Source organism: Misgurnus anguillicaudatus, chromosome 17, assembly GCF_027580225.2.
Source record: "Misgurnus anguillicaudatus chromosome 17, ASM2758022v2, whole genome shotgun sequence".
Classification (NCBI taxonomy): Eukaryota; Metazoa; Chordata; class Actinopteri; order Cypriniformes; family Cobitidae; genus Misgurnus; species Misgurnus anguillicaudatus.
In genome coordinates this window covers 5,830,371-5,851,809 of record NC_073353.2, presented here as the reverse complement: position 1 = coordinate 5,851,809, position 21,439 = coordinate 5,830,371, and the positions used below count along the sequence as shown (strand labels likewise).

General features: G+C 34.2%; 1 protein-coding gene across 4 annotated transcripts in view; it reads left to right on the top strand.

The window, feature by feature from the left end:
• LOC129451420 (dedicator of cytokinesis protein 9) overlaps nucleotides 1-21,439 on the top strand; it is a 113,665-nt gene that overhangs the window by 89,746 nt on the left and 2,480 nt on the right. For all 4 annotated transcript variants that reach the window (XM_055214511.2, XM_055214513.2, XM_055214512.2 and 1 more), the window contains exons 33-52: nucleotides 1,412-1,496; nucleotides 1,634-1,758; nucleotides 5,557-5,671; nucleotides 5,757-5,823; nucleotides 5,913-5,960; nucleotides 7,412-7,548; nucleotides 7,717-7,832; nucleotides 7,924-8,061; nucleotides 10,247-10,429; nucleotides 10,514-10,627; nucleotides 10,708-10,923; nucleotides 11,004-11,061; nucleotides 12,441-12,547; nucleotides 14,355-14,477; nucleotides 15,941-16,054; nucleotides 17,119-17,265; nucleotides 18,888-19,098; nucleotides 20,431-20,621; nucleotides 20,790-20,890; nucleotides 20,973-21,111. In XM_055214511.2, the coding sequence (XP_055070486.2) occupies nucleotides 1,412-1,496; nucleotides 1,634-1,758; nucleotides 5,557-5,671; nucleotides 5,757-5,823; nucleotides 5,913-5,960; nucleotides 7,412-7,548; nucleotides 7,717-7,832; nucleotides 7,924-8,061; nucleotides 10,247-10,429; nucleotides 10,514-10,627; nucleotides 10,708-10,923; nucleotides 11,004-11,061; nucleotides 12,441-12,547; nucleotides 14,355-14,477; nucleotides 15,941-16,054; nucleotides 17,119-17,265; nucleotides 18,888-19,098; nucleotides 20,431-20,621; nucleotides 20,790-20,890; nucleotides 20,973-21,111 (2,535 nt within the window). The remainder of the gene's footprint in view (nucleotides 1-1,411; nucleotides 1,497-1,633; nucleotides 1,759-5,556; nucleotides 5,672-5,756; nucleotides 5,824-5,912; nucleotides 5,961-7,411; nucleotides 7,549-7,716; nucleotides 7,833-7,923; nucleotides 8,062-10,246; nucleotides 10,430-10,513; nucleotides 10,628-10,707; nucleotides 10,924-11,003; nucleotides 11,062-12,440; nucleotides 12,548-14,354; nucleotides 14,478-15,940; nucleotides 16,055-17,118; nucleotides 17,266-18,887; nucleotides 19,099-20,430; nucleotides 20,622-20,789; nucleotides 20,891-20,972; nucleotides 21,112-21,439) is intronic.

The following is a 21,439-nucleotide window of genomic DNA, read 5'->3' as shown; positions in this document are numbered from 1 at the left end:
ATCAAAATCAAAAAGATTATAATAGTAAAACTTTGTAGTAGTGTGTGGATTACACTTTTAAAAGTACACCCCTACACGTGAATACCCTCATTTAGTGCCTTATTTAGCTAAAATAAGTGAAAAATCAAACTGAGTAATTATTTAGGTTTTTATCTGATTAGTTTATTAATCTGAAAAATACTCGTTCGAATAATCAATTTTGAAAATCATCATTAGTTGCAGCCCTAATTGTAGTGTAGTTTTGAGTTTGTAGCAAAAATAGTGCAGCACATCATTAAGTTAGGGTTATACCACGGGTGTGTTGAATGCTGCATTCTGATTGGCTGAGAAATGTTCTATGGGTGTTGATTATTTTTCTGTAAACCGCACACCTATCTTTTCAAATGTCTTAAAAATAGGCACCAGAGCAATGTTTGTGGTAATTGACTCCGGTCTTTTGAATTATTTGAAAATAATGCACTCCGCTTCGCGTCGTGCCGCATTACCACCTTGGTGTGCATTATTTTCTTATAATTCAATGGCCCGTCGTCAATTATTCCTTACATAATGTACAGGCAGCAGGTTGTTATCACAGAAATAAACCCCCAAAAGTGTGATCAGGGAATAAATGGGATTATTTTGTGATAACAAACGGCTGCAAGTACATTATACTGCTAATTACACAGATATTTAGTTAATAAGAAAGGTAATAAAAATTAAATATTGATTTGAAATATTTTATTTACTCTTTTTTTAATGAATGCAAACCTTTCATTAGGAAAACTTGTTTACTTTTGGTTTTAAGATTAGACAAGGCTTTCAGATGTCACAAACACGCTATTTTGTTTAATCATTTGTAAATATAATGCTGGATATGTTATTAAAATATATTTTATATTTAATTTTGTGTAATATTAAACTGTACCCTTCAAAATTATTTGCAGCATTAGGGTTACTGTGTGTTATTAGTTTTTAGCGGTAGTTATCTGACAATACATGTTGCGACTGGCCAATCGGAATCAAGCATTTTAGAGAGCTGTGTATAAAATGTATAAAAACACTACAGTTAATCTTGTGTCACACATATGCTTTTTAAACATCATGACATTATTTATCTTAATACATTTCCTGTTACTTAGTTGGTAGTTAACAAAACAAAGTTCATGGGCTCAATCCCAGTAAACACACAAACTGATAAAGGAAAGTTAAAGATTGAATGCTCTGTAAATCATTTTGGATAAATGCATCTGCTAAATGCAAAATATTTTAAGTTTATTTATTAGTAAATATTCATCTGCACTATTTTTTCAATAAGGTAAAGTGACAGCACACATAAGACAAATAATGTAAAATACATGACAGAAAGTATGGTATATAAAATACTGCACATTTATCCTGACGTGCTGTTAAAATATTTTCTCTCAATCTTCAGAATGGCCGTGAGGATTCTGTCACAATGATGACGCCTACAAAAAATTTGAGCAATGTGATGGACAACAGCTTGAACAAAGAGCCAGGTGTGACTTTAAGAGAACAGAAGTGATTTAACAAATATATATCTAGAGTATCTTTATATAAACTATTCAAACAGTAGTGTTTGTGAGATGTGATGTGTGTTTGTTTATTGATGTGATTTGTGTTTTGTGTGCGTCAGCCTCTCCTCACACTCCTCTAGTGAACTCTGTACGACACACGGACTCACGTGGTTCCCTCATTAGGACAGATTCAGGAAACAGCCTATCAGAACGCAGCATTGACAAACTACACCCCCTGGACAAGGTACTGCTCAGTCACATGATTTCCTTCAAAGTGTGTGTGTGTGTGTGTGTCAGTGTGTGTTTAGGGTTAGCAAGTTTGTGTGAAGGTAAGATTGTGTTTATGTTAACCAGTGTTTGTCTTCCTGCTGTCCTGGAATGAAGCAGGAAGGTTTCACACGCTGTCACTCGGCCATCTTGCTGCGTTTCTTTACTGAATCAGAGGAGACGGAGCTTAAACGACAGACCGTGGACTTCTCTCTGATATCTGAGCAACATATAAACCCTACACAAGTATTATATCACCTCTGACCCCTGCCCTTTATCACTCACCGTTCACCTTTGACCCTACACTATTCCAGTCTGCCAAGATAACTGTGTGTGCTTGTAACTTTATTGATCCAGTATTCTGCCATTCCTGTTGGACCCCTAATGCTGCATGCACACCACCAGCATCCTTGTCACTGTGTGTTTGGGTGGTGGAATTAATCATTTTTGATTTTTGATTGAAACAATGACAAAAACAAGATAATGGATGATAAAGCAATTATTGTGCCGCATTCTGTTTCTGTCCAATGTCAGATCATTAAGTAGTAATCCTGTTTATATTTGTAAATCTGAGCCAAACTATCCCTCACGTTTAAAATATAAATCGTGTGGTGCTGAAGAAGAACGTGCTGGGTGTTCTTGTCAATGTTGTGTTGTGGTAAATGCATTAGTGTAGAAACAGAAGAGTAGATCAGTGTAGATTTATACCACTGCTCTGTCTTGTCTGTCATGTATGACGGTGTTTTACTGCCACCTAGAAAAAAATAATAAAGTCAAAATTACGAGAATAAAGTCGAAACGTTTTGAGAATAAAGTGAAAATATTTTGAGAATAAAATCTTAATTATGAGAATAAAGTCATAATCATGAAAATAAAGTCTAAATGTTTTGAGAATAAAGTCAAAATTATGAGAATAAAGTGAAAATATTTTAGGAATAAAATCATCATTATGAGAATAAAGTCATAATCATGAAAATATAGTCAAAATGTTTTGAGAATAAAGTCAAAATTATGAGAATAAAGTCAGAATATTTTGAAAATAAAATCATAATTATGAGAATAAAGTCATAATTATAAAAATAAAGTCAAAACGTTTTGAGAATAAAGTAAAAATTATGAGAATGAAGTCAAAAGATTTTGAAAATATAATCATAATTATGAGAATAAAGTCATAATCATGAAAATAAAGTCTAAATGTTTTGAGAATAAAGTCAAAATTATGAGAATAAAGTAAAAAAGGTTAAGTATAAAATTATAATTATGAGAATAAAATCATAATCATGAAAATAAAGTCAAAGCATTTTGAGAATAAAGTCAAAATTATAAGAATAAAGTCAAAATATTTTGAAAATAAAATCATAATTATGAAAATAAAGTCATAATCATGGAAATAAAGTAAAAACGTTTTAAGAATAAAGTCAAAATTATGAGAATAAAGTCAAATAATGAGAATAAAGTAAAAATATTTTGAGAATAAAGTCAGAATATTTTGAAAATAAAATCATAATTATGAGAATAAAGTCATAATTATAAAAATAAAGTCAAAACGTTTTGAGAATAAAGTAAAAATTATGAGAATGAAGTCAAAAGATTTTGAAAATATAATCATAATTATGAGAATAAAGTCATAATCATGAAAATAAAGTCTAAATGTTTTGAGAATAAAGTCAAAATTATAAAAATTAAGTCAAAACGTTTTGAGAATAAAGTCAAAATTATGAGAATAAAGTAAAAATCATGAAAATAAAGTCTAAATGTTTTGAGAATAAAGTCAAAATTATGAGAATAAAGTAAAAAAGGTTAAGTATAAAATTATAATTATGAAAATAAAATCATAATTATGAAAATAAAGTCATAAACATGGAAATAAAGTCAAAACGTTTTAAGGATAAAGTCAAAATTATGAGAATAAAGTCAAATAATGAGAATAAAGTAAAAAAATTATGAGAATAAAGTCAGAATATTTTGAAAATAAAATCATAATTATGAGAATAAAGTCATAATTATAAAAATAAAGTCAAAACGTTTTGAGAATAAAGTAAAAATTATGAGAATGAAGTCAAAAGATTTTGAAAATATAATCATAATTATGAGAATAAAGTCATAATCATGAAAATAAAGTCTAAATGTTTTGAGAATAAAGTCAAAATTATGAGAATAAAGTAAAAAATGTTGAGTATAAAATGATAATTATGAGAATAAAATCATAATCATGAAAATAAAGTCAAAGCATTTTGAGAATAAAGTCAAAATATTTTGAAATTAAAATCATAATCATGAAAATAAAGTCAAAGCATTTTGAGAATAAAGTCAAAATATTTTGAAATTAAAATCATAATTATGAGAATAAAGTCATAATTATAAAAATAAAATCAAAACGTTTTGAAAAAAAAGTCAAAATTATGAGAATAAAGTAAAAATCATGAAAATAAAGTCTAAATGTTTTGAGAATAAAGTCAAAATTATGAGAATAAAGTAAAAAAAGGTTGAGTATAAAATTATAATTATGAGAATAAAATCATAATCATAAAATAAAGTCAAAGCATTTTGAGAATAAATTATAAGAAATTATAAGAATAAAGTCAAAATATTTTGAAAATAAAATCATAATTATGAAAATAAAGTCATAATCATGGAAATAAAGTCAAAACGTTTTAAGAATAAAGTCAAAATTATGAGAATAAAGTCAAATAATGAGAATAAAGTAAAAATATTTGGAGAATAAAATCATAATTATGAGAATGAAATCATAATCATGGAAATAAAGTCAAGGGTTTTTACATCAAAGTAAACATTATCAAAATAAAGTCAAAACGCTTTGAAAAAAGTCAAAATATTTCGAGAACAAACTTGTAATATTTTTAATATTGCACAGAATTGCAGGTAATATTGTTGTTGTAGCTTCTGTAAGCAATGAAGGTGGATGATTTATTTAAATCCTATCCTAAAGAAATCCTCCGTCTGATATGGCAACCAGTGGTCGATGCCAAGGATATTGATGATTGGATACATTATGTGTGTGTATTCGAAGAGGATATGTCATTTCTTAAGAGAATATGAAAATGATAATTAAAGCAATAGACCCTGAAGGAGTGGAACACCGGCGCGCTCGACATCTCCAGCGTCGCCAGTACTTCAGCCAAGGTCCGAACGTGCTGTGGCGTATGGATTCATGGTTTTTATTTTATTCTCAAAATTGAATTTTTTTTCTAGGTGGCACTAAAACACCATTGTAGTCATGTCTTGTAGGGAGAAAGAAACCCAATGAAAATGATGCCATCATTTACTCACCCTCAGGATAAGTGGAACAGGATAATAAACCATATGACTTCTGTTGACCTCCAGATGTATTTTAAGCAGATAAAAAGCTTCACTGTGCTGCTGTTCTTAATTCCTCTGTGTGACTCAATTTAATTTGTGTTTCTCTGAAAATCTTGACATTGGCCCCGATTCTCTTCTCATAGACTCTGTACATCTCTGCCAGGATGATTGTCAGTGAATCATTTTCATATAAAGGCTTTGCTGTTATAATACATTTGGCTCGAAATCTCCAGTTACCTTTAAGTGTAATTACTTAAAACCTAAAAACTTTAATCGTTTTGTAAAGCATTGGAAAGAAATCATATGGGTGAGTAAAAAGTAGCAGATTTTTCATGTTGGTTTTTGTGTGTGCTGTGTGTTTGCAGTTGTGTGTGTGTTTCTGCCATCAACAGATGTGTGTGTTTATGTGTGAGCATATGTTTGTGTTTGTCTTATGTTGTTGTGTCTCTCTCAGCATCATGTCGCTGGAGTTCTGAGCGGCTCTTTGCTTCGCTATGATAAACTGGATCAGTCTGAGGTGAAGAACATGTTAATGTGCTTCCTGCATGTTCTCAAGAGCATGTCTGAAGGTACACACCCACACGCACACACACATGTCCTGTGATCTTACTAGTTTTTGTTTAAGGTCTTATTTGTTTGTGGTGTGTTGGTTAGATGCTCTGTTCAACTACTGGAATAAAGCTTCACCCACAGACCTGATGAACTTCTTCAGTCTTCTGGAGTAAGTGATGACTACATACAAACACACATTACACACGTCACACACACGCAATCACTTATGTCTCTTTGTGTATTTGTCATGTGTTTCAGAGTGTGTCTTCATCAGTTCAGATATATGGGGAAGAGACACATCGCCAGGTAATGTGATGTGTGTTTAGGGTTGCAAAGGGGCGGAAAGTTCATGGTAACTTAATCTGGGGAATTTTGGAAATATTTCAAATTGGAACTTAATGGAAATGTATGTGAATTTACAGGAATTTATTGGAATTATTTGGAAATGTAGGTAAATTTATATGAGGGTCAGTGACAAAAACGGTTTGGCAAGACGAGAAATTCAAAAATCTTTAAAAAAAAAACTTGTTTTAAAAGCATGCATCAGTTTTATTTTAATGCACATATTGTATTTATGTTGATTTTATGAAATAAAAGAAAAAAAATTCCATCATTTCTGTAAAAGTTAAGACTGATTGGACCTGAAAATGTCAAATACTTGCACCAAAGAATGAGAAAAAATAAATATTTTACCCACCTAAATATTAATAATATATATATATATATTTTAAAATATAATTTTATTAGTTATTTCTAATTGTAAATTTTAATGTGTTTTTGTAATATTTGTTCTGACATATGCTAAAAACAGATCTGTTTTCTAAATAATCTTTGACAAATGATGTAAAAATGTATGTAAAAAAATCATATTACACTAACCTAAATGATTACATTTTATTCCACATTTTTTATGAATATATTTATATTTTCATTAAAAAAATACTTACACCAATTGACACAGACCAGTTACACCACATTGACATTTTCGCAATTATCCCCCAAATATTCTTTCAAAATGAAATAAAACCAGAAATTTTAGACTTGGTCCCCAAAAACGAGAATGTATGCAAGTAATCTGCAAATTTATTTTGAAATTTTAACCCTTTAACATTTAATTGAACCATACTGACACAAAATAATTAACCTCATGTCATTGGCCCAAAAACTATATCATATACAAACATAAATAAACATTTTGTTTGGTCATAAGCAGACATGCATGCAAGATAATACAAATTTTGAAAAATCCAGATACTTACGCTCACCAAGCCTGGATTTATTGGATTAAAAACCCTTCAGAAATCATTATTATATGAGCACACAGCACAAAAAAGTTAGGGTTAGGGTCACGTAAATTACAAATGTGTGTAATTTACGTGAATGCACGCACTGATGGACATTTGGACATGCAGGGGGTGTGGCCTCAATGGCCCTTTAGTAAGCAGTGTGCTGTGTGCATGTGACTGAAGAATGTGCAGGAAAGAAATTCAACTCATTGCATTAAATCTTGTCGTTGTTTCAAACAAAATTATGCTGCAAGATTTTTTTTAACTACATTTAAGTTCCCTGTTATATTCTCTCCAAATTCCCAGTTCATTCCCAGTTCATTCCCGTTAATTCCCATATATTCCTGTTAATTCCCATGGAAAGTTTCCAGCCGTAAAAATGCCTTAAATTGTTCAACCCTATGTGTATTACATCATTACAGAATGAGTGTGTTTGATGTGTATTGATGTAGTGTGTTTGTTTGTGTTCAGGAGTTTGGAGGGATCAGGTCCGGTGGTACAAGAGCGACGCTCTCAGACTCTCCCTGTGTCCCGGGGCAGGACAGGACTCATGCATGCACGACTGCAACAGCTCAACAGTCTGGATAATTCTTTAACTTATAACCACAGTAAGTCACAAACACATCAATACATCATCAGCTTCATTTACTTTGCTTATTTTCTCATGGTCTGAGCACATGCTGCTGTTCTGAAGTCAGTGTGTCTCATTACTAAAAGCATTGATCTGCTCTTATGGCAGTCCCAATAGCAACACCTTTGTGTGTGTGTTTGTGTAGGTTACAGTCATTCAGATGCTGATGTGTTGAATCAGTCTCTGTTGGAGGGAAATATTGCCACAGAAGTGTGTCTGACGGTTCTGGACACATTGAGCATCTTCGTCATGGGCTTTAAGGTCAGACACCTTCATCATCCTCACCTGCCTCTACACCACAACAGTGTTTGTGTTGCTCACAAGTATAATGACTGTTTTTGTGTGTGTTAAGACTCAGCTCAGTCTAGATCACGGTCATAATCCGCTCATGAAGAAAGTCTTCCAGGTTCATCTTTGCTTTTTACAAATTAACCAATCAGAGACGGCTCTCAGACAGGTCATCACCTCCCTGCGCACATTCATCTACAAGGTGAGTGCAATCACAGATCTGTTTGGTTATGAACGTTCCTCAAGATATCTTCCATTGTGTTAAGCATAAAGAAAGACACTTATATCATAGGTTTATAACAACCTGAAGATCAGTAAATGATCACAATCATTTTAAAGCTGAAACTGAAATGCTGGTCAGCTACTGTGGGTCTAAATAGTAGTTACAATTATATTACATATAAAATAGTAAGTAGTATTTTTAGCAATCATTTTAAATAATGACATTTTCAGTGTGTATTTTTAATTCTGCGTTTATGGAAATACTTTTTGACTTCCATACTGTAGTTTTTGACATTTAATGATAGATTATAGTGATTATATGAAAGTAAGTGTTGGAAATATTTATCACCCAGTAGTCTTTCATTATCCATGATCGTTATCTTTCTCTGATATTAACTTATCGTACGCTCCCGAGACTGAGATGGACCGCGTCATCTCCGTGCAGCTTCCAAACCATACTCAAACACGGACACATACACTGCAAAAAATGACTTTCTTACTTAGTATTTTTGTCTTGTTTTCAGTAGAAATGTCTAAAAATTCTTAAATTTAATTAATGTTTTTTCTTGATGAGCAAAATGACCTAAGAAAATAAGTCAAATTTTTAGACTTAATTTTTAGAAATACAATTTAAGTGAATTTGTGCTTAAAACAAGCAAAAATACCTGCCTTAAGAATTTTTAGATATTTCTACTGAAAACTAGACATAAATACTAAGTAAGAAAGTCATTTTTTGCAGTGTATGCAGTATAAATGATTTCTCATACAAATGATTACTTTACCAGAACGTCAGGGCAGCAATTACTCATTTACGGGCCATTTACAAATGAGGAATTAAAAAGGTGCCGAAATGTCTGTAGGCACGTAGGCATGTGTGTTACAAAGATTTTTTTCCTTTAACTCTTTCCCCGCCATTGACGAGTTATCTCGTCAATTAAGAGAAAACATTTTCCTGCCAGTGACACTTTCCTGATGAGTTTTTACAGTAATCTGTAATTCCGCTATTATCCACTAGATGGATAATATAAAAAAACAATTTTTTTAACATTTATAAAAAACTGACTCAAAATTTAATTTTACAAATTTTAAGCTACGTGTATGTTTTGTTCATCATTCTGAATCTGATCTCTAACAAAAGTCTTTTACAAAAATGCAATTATTTCAGCCTTTTGTTTTTTTGAAGAAACCTAACCATATTTTTCCTCGTTTTGTTTGTTTGTTGATTGTTTGAAAGCAGAGGCTCTGTTCTTTCATCTGATATATTTGTATGTTTATATGTTTATAGAAGAACATTTTCCTGGAAGGCATTTTGTGAAACTTTTGTAAAAATCACAAAAAATGCTGACGGGCAATTTTATTTAAAAAGTCTGACAGGGAATGAGCTAACTGATAATATTATTTGCTCATAAATTCTCACCTTCCGTTAACCAGGCAATATGAGCATCCCTAATTTGGTGTAACGCAATGTGTTTACATGGTTTGGGGTAAAAAAGGCATTATTTTCTACATACCATACATTATTGTCGCTTCTATATGCGTGGATTTTTACAAAGCTCGTCTTTCTGAAAAGCGTGGTGCGTTCTGATTGGCCAGCTATCCAGTGCGTTGTGATTGGATGAAAACCTCAAGCGAAAAGTATATATACCTTATATTGATTATCCACCACATGGCGGAGACAATATTCTGCAAAAATAAAAGTTACACCTTCTTTCTTTGAGTAATACATTTGGGCGGAGTTATGTTCCCATGTAGTGACATAGATCTGTGCGTGTTTAAATGAGGCGTTTTAGGATGTCGTGGATGAGCCTTCACTTTTAGAAAGAATATCTCTTTTTGGGTTTAAGACGTTAATCTTTGTGACTTTACAGATCTTCCGTATGCACAAACAGCTTTTAACACTCCAAAGACAAACTTAAACATGAAATTGCATCATATGACCACTTTAAGTGTATTCATTTTTAATTATATTTAATATTTTAGTTTTTTATTTTAAATATTGAAGGCATTTTCGTCACTTTAGGTGGCTATTTTGTTTTGAGCCTTTATTAATTCCTGTTTCAGATGATGCTATTGCGTGTCAATCTTACAGATATGTAAGGAATGATTTGATTTAAATGAAGAAATAACATTTGTTTCCTCTTATGTCTCTCATGATGTGTATGTAGTTTCCATGCACATTTTTCGAGGGTCGTGCAGATATGTGTGCATCCTTCTGTTATGAGATTCTGAAGTGTTGTAACTCCACGCTAAGCTCCATCCGCAGCGACGCGGCTCATCTGCTCTACTTTCTCATGAAGAGCAACTTTGACTACACAGGACGAAGGTCCTTCGTCCGCACGCACCTGCAGGTAAAACATCATGGTGTTGTATCCAACAGTAATGAGTTGATGATGATGATGATGATGTAGTGATGTCACTGTGTCTTTCCTCAGGTGGTCATAGGTGTCAGTCAGCTCATCGCTGATGTCATTGGAATAGGAGGGACGAGGTTTCAGCAATCACTGTCTGTAATCAACAGCTGCGCTAACAGCGACAGAACAATCAAAGTCAGTTTCCTGTCGAGGACTTGCACACAGACATTTACACATACACGGCTGTTTACACGATCCGGTTCTCTCTCCTGCAGAACACGGCATTCCCGTCTGACGTGAAGGACCTGACGAAAAAGATCCGAACGGTTCTGATGGCCACGGCTCAGATGAAGGAACACGAGAGAGACCCGGAGATGCTGGTGGACCTGCAGTACAGCCTTGCCAAATCGTATGCCAGCACTCCTGAACTTCGCAAGACATGGCTGGACAGCATGGCACGGATCCACGTGAAGAACGGAGACCTCTCTGAGGTACACGCATGTCCTCTGCCATGTGTAGTATGTGTGCTTCATTTCTTTGGTTTGGTTCATTTGCTGTGTTTTGTCTTCAGGCAGCCATGTGTTACGTGCATGTTGCAGCACTGGTGGCAGAGTATCTGCGGAGGAAAGGTGAGACACACACAAACACACATGTGATGATGTCACAGTCATGTGATTATCACCTTTCTGTTCAAGTGTAGTTTGTGACATGAGCTTTTGTATTTTTGTGAAGTGTCACTGGGACATCTGACAAACGACGTTTATAACAATACAAGCGACACGAATCTGATATATCACAACATTAGATTTGAAGCACAAAACAACAAAAGTACAAGCTTCTGATGTAATGAATAAACTGTTGCTACAATAAAGCATTGTTAATGTAATCAAATCAGTTTGGGGTTTTATGATCGGTCCACACAGTTAGTATGACTGTTATTAAGGTTATTAATCTTAATGATGATAACACATCAACACATGATGAAGGATTGCTTTATCAGTCATATTTTCTCTCTCTCTCTTTTTGTGTTTGTCTCTGATAAAGCTCTTATTGATATAATATCACTCACATGTTACACTCCAAGATTCACAATGACTTTTCACCTTTTGTACCCTATAACATCACCAAATGACTGTCTTTATGTTATCATCAGTGGCGGACGGTGACTTTTCTTCTGAGGAGCGTGAATTCAAAATATGTGTTCGAAGTTTCATGTGTGCCCTATCATGTCAAAATATGTGTTAGTTACATCATGTCAACCTATGTGCATCATGCGTCATGTCAAACAATGTGCTTGCTGCACATGCATCAAAAAAGGTTTATGATCAAAGAGATGCTCACATTCACAAAACTTACAAGACATTCCCTTAAAGGTGCAGTGTGTAAATTTTAGCAGCATCTAGTGGTGAGGTTGGGAATTGCAACCAACGGCTTAGTCCACGGCTCATCCCTCGCTTTTGAAACGCATAGAGAAGCTACGGTAGCCGCCACCGAACAAACATGTCATCTTCGGAGACAACTTAGTAAAAAAATTGTCCGTTAAGGTCTTCTGTAGAAAAATGGCGGCACAAAATGGCGACATCCATGTAAGGGGACCGTCGGTGTATGTAGATAAAAAGGTCTCATTCTAAAGTAATAAACGCATAACGGTTCATTATGAAAGGTCTTTATACACCCCTGATAAAATAGTTTTGTATATTATTTTGCATTTTTGTCAAGAGATCCTTTTAAAAATTACACACTGCACCTTTAACACTAAACTCTGATTACACATAAGATTAAGCGAGTATCTGGGAAACACGAGCATCTTTTTTAACCCTTCAAAGCCGTCTGCAGCAAGCATGCATTTTGAAATAGATTTAGGTTCACATGATGCGCCGAACACATTTTGACATGACGAGCCACACGCATGACGGTATAAATACTTGTTGTGACTAGCTTGCATCGGCCGCCACTGGTTATCATTTTGTACATACTGTTTAAAATGAGACATAATGTGTTTGTGTAGGGATGTTTAAACAGGGATGCTCTGCATTTAGAGTGATCACACCAAACATCGATGAGGAGGCGTCTATGATGGAGGACGTTGGCATGCAGGACGTTCACTTTAATGAGGTTAATAACATTAATCATTTATATTTGTCATATAGTCATTTAGGAGATCATCAGAGATAATATTATAGCACAATAATAGACTGGCGTGAAAAACGTTATTAATGGCAACACACTTTCTTTGTAAATAACTGTATAGAGAAAACACCCTGTTTAATAACTGAGAGACTATCAGTGTTATAAACCAGCATGTCCTTGTGAATGCAGATTAGTGCTGTCTGATAGAGAAAGTCTTGATGATTTGTGTATGTGCTATCTCTCTGTTTTAAACATCAATGTCCAAGTACTTTTCTGTGTTGGGTCTATCTTGAATATTAATGTTTGTGTAGCTGGCCTTTATTATCAATGAAGCTTATCTCCAGAATGACTGATACTCAACCATCATGACTGCACTTTGACTGAGAGATAAAACACAAATAACAATAACGTTTTACAATCAACAAGCACAAAAAAGTCTGCAGGCCCTCTCAGGAAATATGACAGTATAGTAGAGATTAAAACAAATGCACTTGGTACAATCTCTTTTTTTAATATACATATAGTAACCTAAAAAAGTACGAATAAAAAATATTAAAAATCAAACCAGGTGGTCGTTGTATGTCCAGTAAAATCACTTGGAAGAAAAATGACTTTTTTGTATGAACATTTTTAAATAAAAGTTACTTTTGGGTCACTATATGTTATATATTAAAGGGGACATATCATGAAAATCTGACTTTTTTCATGTTTAAGTGCTACAGTTGGGTCCCCAGTGTTTCTATCAACCTAGAAAATTTTAAAAAGAACAAATCAGTAACTTAGTTTTGGTAAACCGTTCTCTGCAAGCATGTTGAAAAAATGGGCCGCTGAAATTTGGCTCCCCTTGTGATGTCAGAAGGGGATCTTATTATAATAATACCAGCCCTTAATCTACACTATCCAACCATGGCTCTGCCAGAGATCAACTCATTTGCATTTAAAAGGACGCACCCTAAAACGGCACATCTTTACTCACACTTACAAAGTGTCAATTTTAGCATGCTATAATAAATAATCTATATGATATTTTGAGCTAGAACTTCACATATGTACACATATGGGGGCACCAAACGTTTATTTTACATCTTAAAAAAGTCTTGTGAAATGTCCCCTTTAAAGTCCCCCTATACTTAATAATTTTATCAGTTAAATCTCATCTTTGAGCATCATAATAACGTATATAAAAGTTTTACCTGTCTCAGTAATTTCTTCATGCTTTCTTTAGCTTGAATGTAACTCTATACCCTTGCCTCATTAAGTATACGCAGATCTATGAATATGGAAATTAGTACCCACCTCTACTCAATCCCACAATTTGGAACATAGATATAAAAATGCAAATGAGCCCCAGCCTCCACTGAATTGCACCAGCTTGGAGCATAGATCTATATTAACATAGATGCTACTTTCAGCAGTTCCAGACACGTAGCTAATTGTTTCACACTGTATGTGTCAGCATCACATGCGGAGCTGAAGCAGCTGTGCTACAATCGTTTCAGCGTCTATGCGGCATCAATAGATAATATCTATGACTCAAACTACTGATCCACTCATTCAACTGTCTTGGTTGCATGTTTGTTTGCGTAGGAAAACAAGATGATTTCAAATCATGGGAATGTCTTTGGGATGGTGTTGAATGATGAATTAGCACATGGTTTGTCTTAAAGCATATTAAACACCACATAGGCATATAAACAACAATAAAAACTTAATTTTCACCACCGGGGGACTTTATTAATATGTGTATTCAGATCTTGTTTTCAAAGCTTGTGTGTGTTTGTCTGTTTGACAGGATGTTCTGGTCGAGCTTTTGGAAGAATGTGCTGATGGATTATGGAAAGCAGAGCGCTATGAGCTCATCTCTGACATCTATAAACTCATAATACCCATTTATGAGAAACGCAGAGACTTTGAGGTATGAGAGATAATAACACACAAAGATCAAAGTTACTAGACAAATCAGTAACATTCAGAATACAGGAATGAAACTTTAGAGAACTGAAGATGAAGTGTTTCTTATGTAAGGAGCAGTGAATACAGGACACACACTCGTGTGATACCTGTAGATTTAGTAATAAAATAGTGTAGATGTCTTTTGAGTAATAGTCAGTTGTTGTTTTTGTCTCATGCCAATAGTGTTACAATTCTAGTATTTCCTCCCTTCAAAAAACCCCACCATTGGTAGTATGTGCAAGCAGCTTATTAAAGCTAAGCGTCAGTAACCTGTCAGTGTTGTGTTACGTTTGTTGTCATGAAATGACGTTTGACCACCACTGCCAACCAAAATGTGTTTGTTTAACTTATTCCCCGCCAGCGTTTTTTTTTTTTTTTAAGTTGCCAGCCAGCACCAGCATTTTTTATAATTTAAACAAAAGTTGAATGTTTACGTTTAAAGTTTGCAGAAAATGTTGTTCTTTAAATATATAAACGTATAATATATTAAATGAAAGAATAGACCCTGTTTAAAAAAAAAAAAAACATACACAAAGTTTTTCCTGTTTTTGGATCAGTTGATGCTTCAGTGTTTTATAAGTTGGGTAAGAGCGGAAATACAGATTGCCGTAAAAACTCATCATTGGCAGGGAAGCGTTTTCTCTTAATTGATGAATTAATTGTCAATGGCAGGGAAAGAGTTAAATGTCTTGTGTGAACTTTTTATATGGTCCCTTATTCAGCATTTTTCCTATATTTAATTTGCAATGCTTCTGTTTACATTTATACTAGGGCTGGGCATAGATTAATCTCATACAAAATAAAAGTAATTTTTTGCATAATATATGAGTTTGTAATGTGTGTAAATATTATGTATATTTAAACACACACACATACATATATATATATATATATATATATATATATACATTTAGGAAATGTTTTATTTAAATATTGTTTTTTTATTTAAATATAATTTAGAATATATAAAAATATAAATAAATATATATACACATGTAAATGTTTCTTAAATACATACATAAATGTGTATTTATATATACATAATAATTACACACAGCACAAACTCATGTGTTATGCAAAAAATAACTTTTTTATTGTTTAATCTAGATTAATCTATGCCCAGCTCTAATTTATACATTTGACAGATGATTTTATCCAAAGCAACTTACAGTGCATTAAAGATATATTTGATCAGTATGTGTGTTTTCTGGGATTGAACCCATGAACACAATGATCTACCAATTAAGATACAAGGATTGCAGATTTTCACACAAATAAACCCCTTGATCATGTATTCTGACATCACCTGCTGCCTATAGGGATGCTTAGTATGCAGATACAACAATAAGATGTTTGTACAGAACTAGTAAACTCAATGGTTATGTTGATTGGTAAAAGTTGATTTTTTATCTTTGTTTGTGGCAGAAACTGGCTCACCTGTACGACACATTACACCGTGCCTACAGTAAAGTTACAGAGGTCATGCATACGGGCAAACGTCTGCTCGGGACGTATTTCAGAGTGGCGTTCTTTGGTCAGGTGAGACTATAACAGACTCATGAACACTCAAATCACTTCTCTATTCACTCACTGACTGCAGTTTGTTGTGCTTTAGTAACTATAGGACTTTTTTTATATTCATCTGTCATCATATTAATGGGACACCAGAGTATAAACAGACGGAGATTTTCATTTTTTTAATTAGTGAAAATAATGTTTTACAGTATAGTTGTTAGATTTCTCTCAAAAGTCTATCATATTTAAAAAGTTTATAAATAAACCCAATAAACTGGGTTTTATTAAAGGGGGCACCTAGACGATGAACACTTTCAGTTAAAATAGATGTGATTAATATAGTCTGAGACAATAGTATCTAGTCGTAACAGTATAACTCGCTGAGGGTGGAAACTATGGTAATGCAGGACTGTAGGTGGGTGGGGCTTTATCAATGTGACTTCACATTGATAAGTGAATCAAAACGGCTTGTCTAATGAGACTGCTTTGATTTAATGGGGATTAAAAGACAAGGAGCGGGTTGATTTTTTTTCTTTTACATTTTTTTTCAATTTAAAATGACGAAACCATTTCTAATGTTCAGCGTTATCTCTAGTGCTGTAGTAGATGATTACTTTTACCATAGTAAAGGCCGAGTTTTCTTGATGAAATCAGGGTTTGTGGTATGGACTGATGTGTGTGCATAGTTACACAACAGTGCATCTCATTTTAGTCGTCACATATATGAAATGATGTGTGTTTCTCTGATATGTTCTTTCTGTTGTTGTCCTCTTTTTGGTTTTAGCAATACCAGTCTAATGATCTGAACGAGGTAAAATGGACCGTGTTTAGTTTCAGATGTGTGTGAAAGTAACTATTATGAGCTTTGTGTGATCATTATAGCACAGGTTTAGTTTAGATAACCCCCCAGTATTTCCTAGTGTATCCCTCCTGTAACTAGATGAGTACTGAATATCAAGCAGGTATATGTAAGTTTTAAAATAGAAATATAAAAGATTTGTCTGACCTCACCTCACGTCAGATTCATTGAGAGCTGTTGTTTGTCAGTAGTTTCATTGTTTTGATTCAGATGTGTTTTGTTGTTTCAGGGCTTCTTTGAGGATGAGGATGGTAAAGAATACATTTACAAAGAGCCCAAATTTACCCCACTGTCGGAGGTCTCACAAAGACTCCTGAAACTCTATTCAGACAAGTTTGGAGCCGAGAATGTCAAAATGATTCAGGATTCTGGCAAGGTGAGACATTTCTATGTGCAAAATATAAGAAAGTTGCATTTATGCATTATAATAATAAAATAATCCCTATGAGTATTATTGCTCAATAAACTCTGCATTCACCTGTAGCATGTGAGACAGTAGCTCATATTATGAGAAATTTTTTAAGTTTTTTCAAACTGATCTGACAATTTATTTTTACAAGTCTGATTAAAGCAACACCAAAGAGTTTTTTTTTTTTACCTTAAAATAACATTTCCAAAAAAGTTTCAGTGGTTCATCCACTCAAAACAGGGTGAATGGCACTTTCACATTCGCTTTGCAGCCCTCTATCGGCCAAAACCGCACTAAAGAAGTTTCCAACCGTCGGGTAGTGGTCCTGTAGTTCGAGTGAAAACTACAAAAACTTGCTTTACGGCAGACCTACAATCCAATCAGAGCCAGCTGTGCTGCAGTATTTACGACAGTGGTAATGAACAATTACGCTTCTAACCTGTAGGGGGAGCAAAGAGCAATAAGTCTTTAGTGTTGCTTTAATAAAACAGGCAAATCCACTATACCTGTCAACCCTCCCGTTTTTCCCAGGATTCTCTGTATTTTACCTTTTTTTCCCGCCATCATCCCGTTTAAATAATTTCTGTCTTTTTTATTAAAAAAATCCCACTTGCTGTATTTGATGTTTGCTACATTATGAGCTTTGTGTGATCCCATTGAAACAAGAAGAAAAGCTTCCCGAGGATGCAAGTATACATACACAAACTCACACATTTGAATGATGCGTGTGACATGGTGTGCATTTTTTTGTAACTTTGCTTGAAGGGAAAAACTGCTATTTGTGCTTTAATACTTAACTCAGAAGGTGTTAAGGAATGCAACGTCTGCAACCTGTGTGTATAACAAGTGACTTGCAGATGCAAGAGGCATACAAACAATGATACAAGATATACACTGCAAAAAATGACTTTTTACTTAGTATTTATGTCTTTTTTTTAGTACAAATATTAAATCAAGATGTATTTAATGGCAGTGTATATCTAAAGAGTTTGTTGATGTAGTTTCAAATTATTATGTGATTGTCATTAAAGGGCACTAGGTGTTTAGACATAAATGTGTGTTGGCAGTGTGTGAACACAACAATCCTACAATGAAAAAAAGCAGGCTCATAAGACATGCCGCTCTCTTGTTAATGTGATGTCACACTAGCCCACGGCCGCTGACTGACTGTCCTGCTATACCATAGTTTCCGCCCTCAGCAAGTTATACGCTGTTTACCATATCTCAATAGTAAGATACTATTATCTCAAACTGTGTTCACAGGAATCAGATCTGTTTTAACTGAAAGTGTTTACTTGTAAGGGAGTTTAAGGTAAAATTTAAAGGTACAGACATTAAATCAGCGCGTTTTTGCTCCTGTCCAAATCGGGTAATTTTGCACATGCTATAATAAATGATCTCTGTGGGGTATTTTCAGCGAAAACTTTACAGACACATTCTGGGCACACCTGAGACTAATATTACATCTTGAATAATATGTTTCCTTTAGCAAATATAATGAAGCAGTTACTTTAACAGCACCACTTGCTAACCTGACAATCCTATAGTTTGAGGTTATGATAACATCAGTTCACATTTCTTTTGTGCAGATTAATCCAAAGGATTTAGACTGTAAATATGCCTACATTCAAGTGACTCACGTGAGTCCGTTCCTGGAGGAGAAGGAGCTGCTGGAGAGGAAAACAGATTTCGAGAGGAGCCACAACATCCGCCGCTTCGTCTTTGAGATGCCCTTCACTGTATCAGGCAGAAAACAGGGTGGAGTGGAGGAGCAGTGCAAGCGCAGGACAATACTCACTGGTTAGTGTGTACACATGGGTGTGAGAGTACAGATAGCCAGTGTTGGGGGTAACACATTACAAGTAACGTGCATTAAGTAAGGGATGGTGTGGAGGCAGCCGGTGGTTGTCGGGAAATAAGCCCCGACAGTGTGATCAGGACCCGACGTGAAGCGGAGGGTCTTGTATCACACTGAAGGGGCTTATTTACCCGATAACTACCGGCTGCCTCTACATTATCCCGCTTATTACACGGCTACTTGCCACATAAGAAAAAAAACTGGACATGAATATGAATTTGAAACATTTTATTGGCATATTTGTTTTAAATTAACATTTTTATCCTTCCGCGAAACTTTGCACAGATGCATAAAATGATCGTAATACCTTATTAAGATCCGCTGCTTCATACTTGTCTGTCTCCATTTTTTCTCTTTTAGCCAGTCTTTGAGAAGTTTTAATGCCCATTCTGTTTTTTTTTTTGGTGTTGGCTTCATAGCTGTCATGCTCTATTTTGTCAAGTTCAGTCTCAGTAAGCTCTCTGTGTCTTGTCGTTTTTCGTTCTTCTATCCACTGTTTAAATGTTTTGTTTTTTCCTTAATGTCAAAATTTTCCATTCTTAATTGTGGTTGTCCAGTGTTTGTCACAAGATGGCGCCAAACAGTAATCTTTGTTGGCGCAGAGGGATTTAAAACATACAAGTAGTATCGGCTATGCGTTATTACTTTGGAGCGGTTATTATTTGAAAAGAACGAACCTGCAAATGTCTCAACTGACCAATCAGAATCAAGCATTCCAGAGAGCTGTGTAATAAGTAATAAAATTACTTTTCTGAAGTAACGAGTAAAGTAACGCATTACTTTATAAATGTACACATTAATATTTGAGTTACTTTTTTTTAAAAGTAATGCGAGTTACTTTTCAGTTTAATTCATTCAATTTAAAAATAAAATAATGTACTGAATTAAATTTAACATATTAACATAGAATTACAACTGAGCGGAAACAGTTTGAGTCAGAAACGATGATGGCAGGCCTGAGTTTGACATTTTTGCAATCATAAAAAACACCTGTAAGGCCTGAAAGAGATCAAGCCTTAGCCAAGTAAGAAAAAGTAACGCAAAAGTAACTTAAAAGTAGCGCAAGCATTACTTTCCATGAAAAGTAACTAAGTAACACACTTAGTTATTTTATTGGGGAGTAACTTAATATTGTAATGCATTACTTTTAAAAGTAACTTTCCCCAACACTGCAGATAGCAGCACATCATGAAGAGAGACAGACACAGATACTACATTTCAATCAGATCTTCAATGACTGCATCTCTGTGCAACCTGTGCTATCTCTCTCTCAGCCACACACTGTTTCCCGTATGTAAAGAAGCGTATTGCAGTGATGTATCAACATCATGTGGATCTGAATCCCATCGAGGTGGCCATTGATGAGATGAGTAAGAAGGTGCTGGAGATCAGACAGCTGTGTTCCTGCAGTGATGTGGACATGATTCAACTACAGCTTAAACTACAGGGCAGCATCAGTGTCCAGGTACAGAAACATACAGCTCTTTGAATAATAACACCTGAAAATATTATTATCCAGAGTGAAAATATTGTGATATTTTATCAACAGCATTAGATTTGTTCATTTAATTCAAACTCGATCAAAACAAAAACCCTAATGAAGTACTTAAGGTCAATTGGTTTTGTACATTAGGTCAACGCTGGACCTCTTGCATACGCCAGGGCGTTCCTGGATGATTCCAGCACAAAGAAATACCCCGACAATAAAGTGAAACTGCTAAAAGAAGTTTTCCGGTAAGTTAACACACACACTTAAGATGATAGAGTCGTGAAAAGTTACATGAGACATTTACCAGTGCTTTTGTTTGTTGTGCAGGCAGTTTGTGGAGGCCTGTGGTTTGGGTTTAAGCATTAATGAACGACTGATTAAAGAAGATCAGCAGGAATATCATGATGAGATGAAGGCCAACTACAGAGATCTCACCAAAGAGCTGGCTGCTATAATGCATGAGCCGGTATAACACATACACATAATCTTCTTCTGACATGTTGACAAATGTCTGCGTTGGATTGACAAATATTCAGATATTCAAGTGTAGACACAGAAAAAAGCCATTTCTGAGTTTAAAGACATCGGTTTACTCAAAGTAGGGCTTTTTTTTCAATTTTTAATACAAACAATTACAAAAACAAGATAATCGAGGTAAAACAATTATTGTGTGATTAAAATATAAATTGCATGCTGCACAATGCTGCGTGCTTCTTAATAAAAAGTTTAAAGGTGCATTGTGTAATTTTTAAAAGGATCTCTTGACATAAATGCTAAATATTATAAAAAACTAT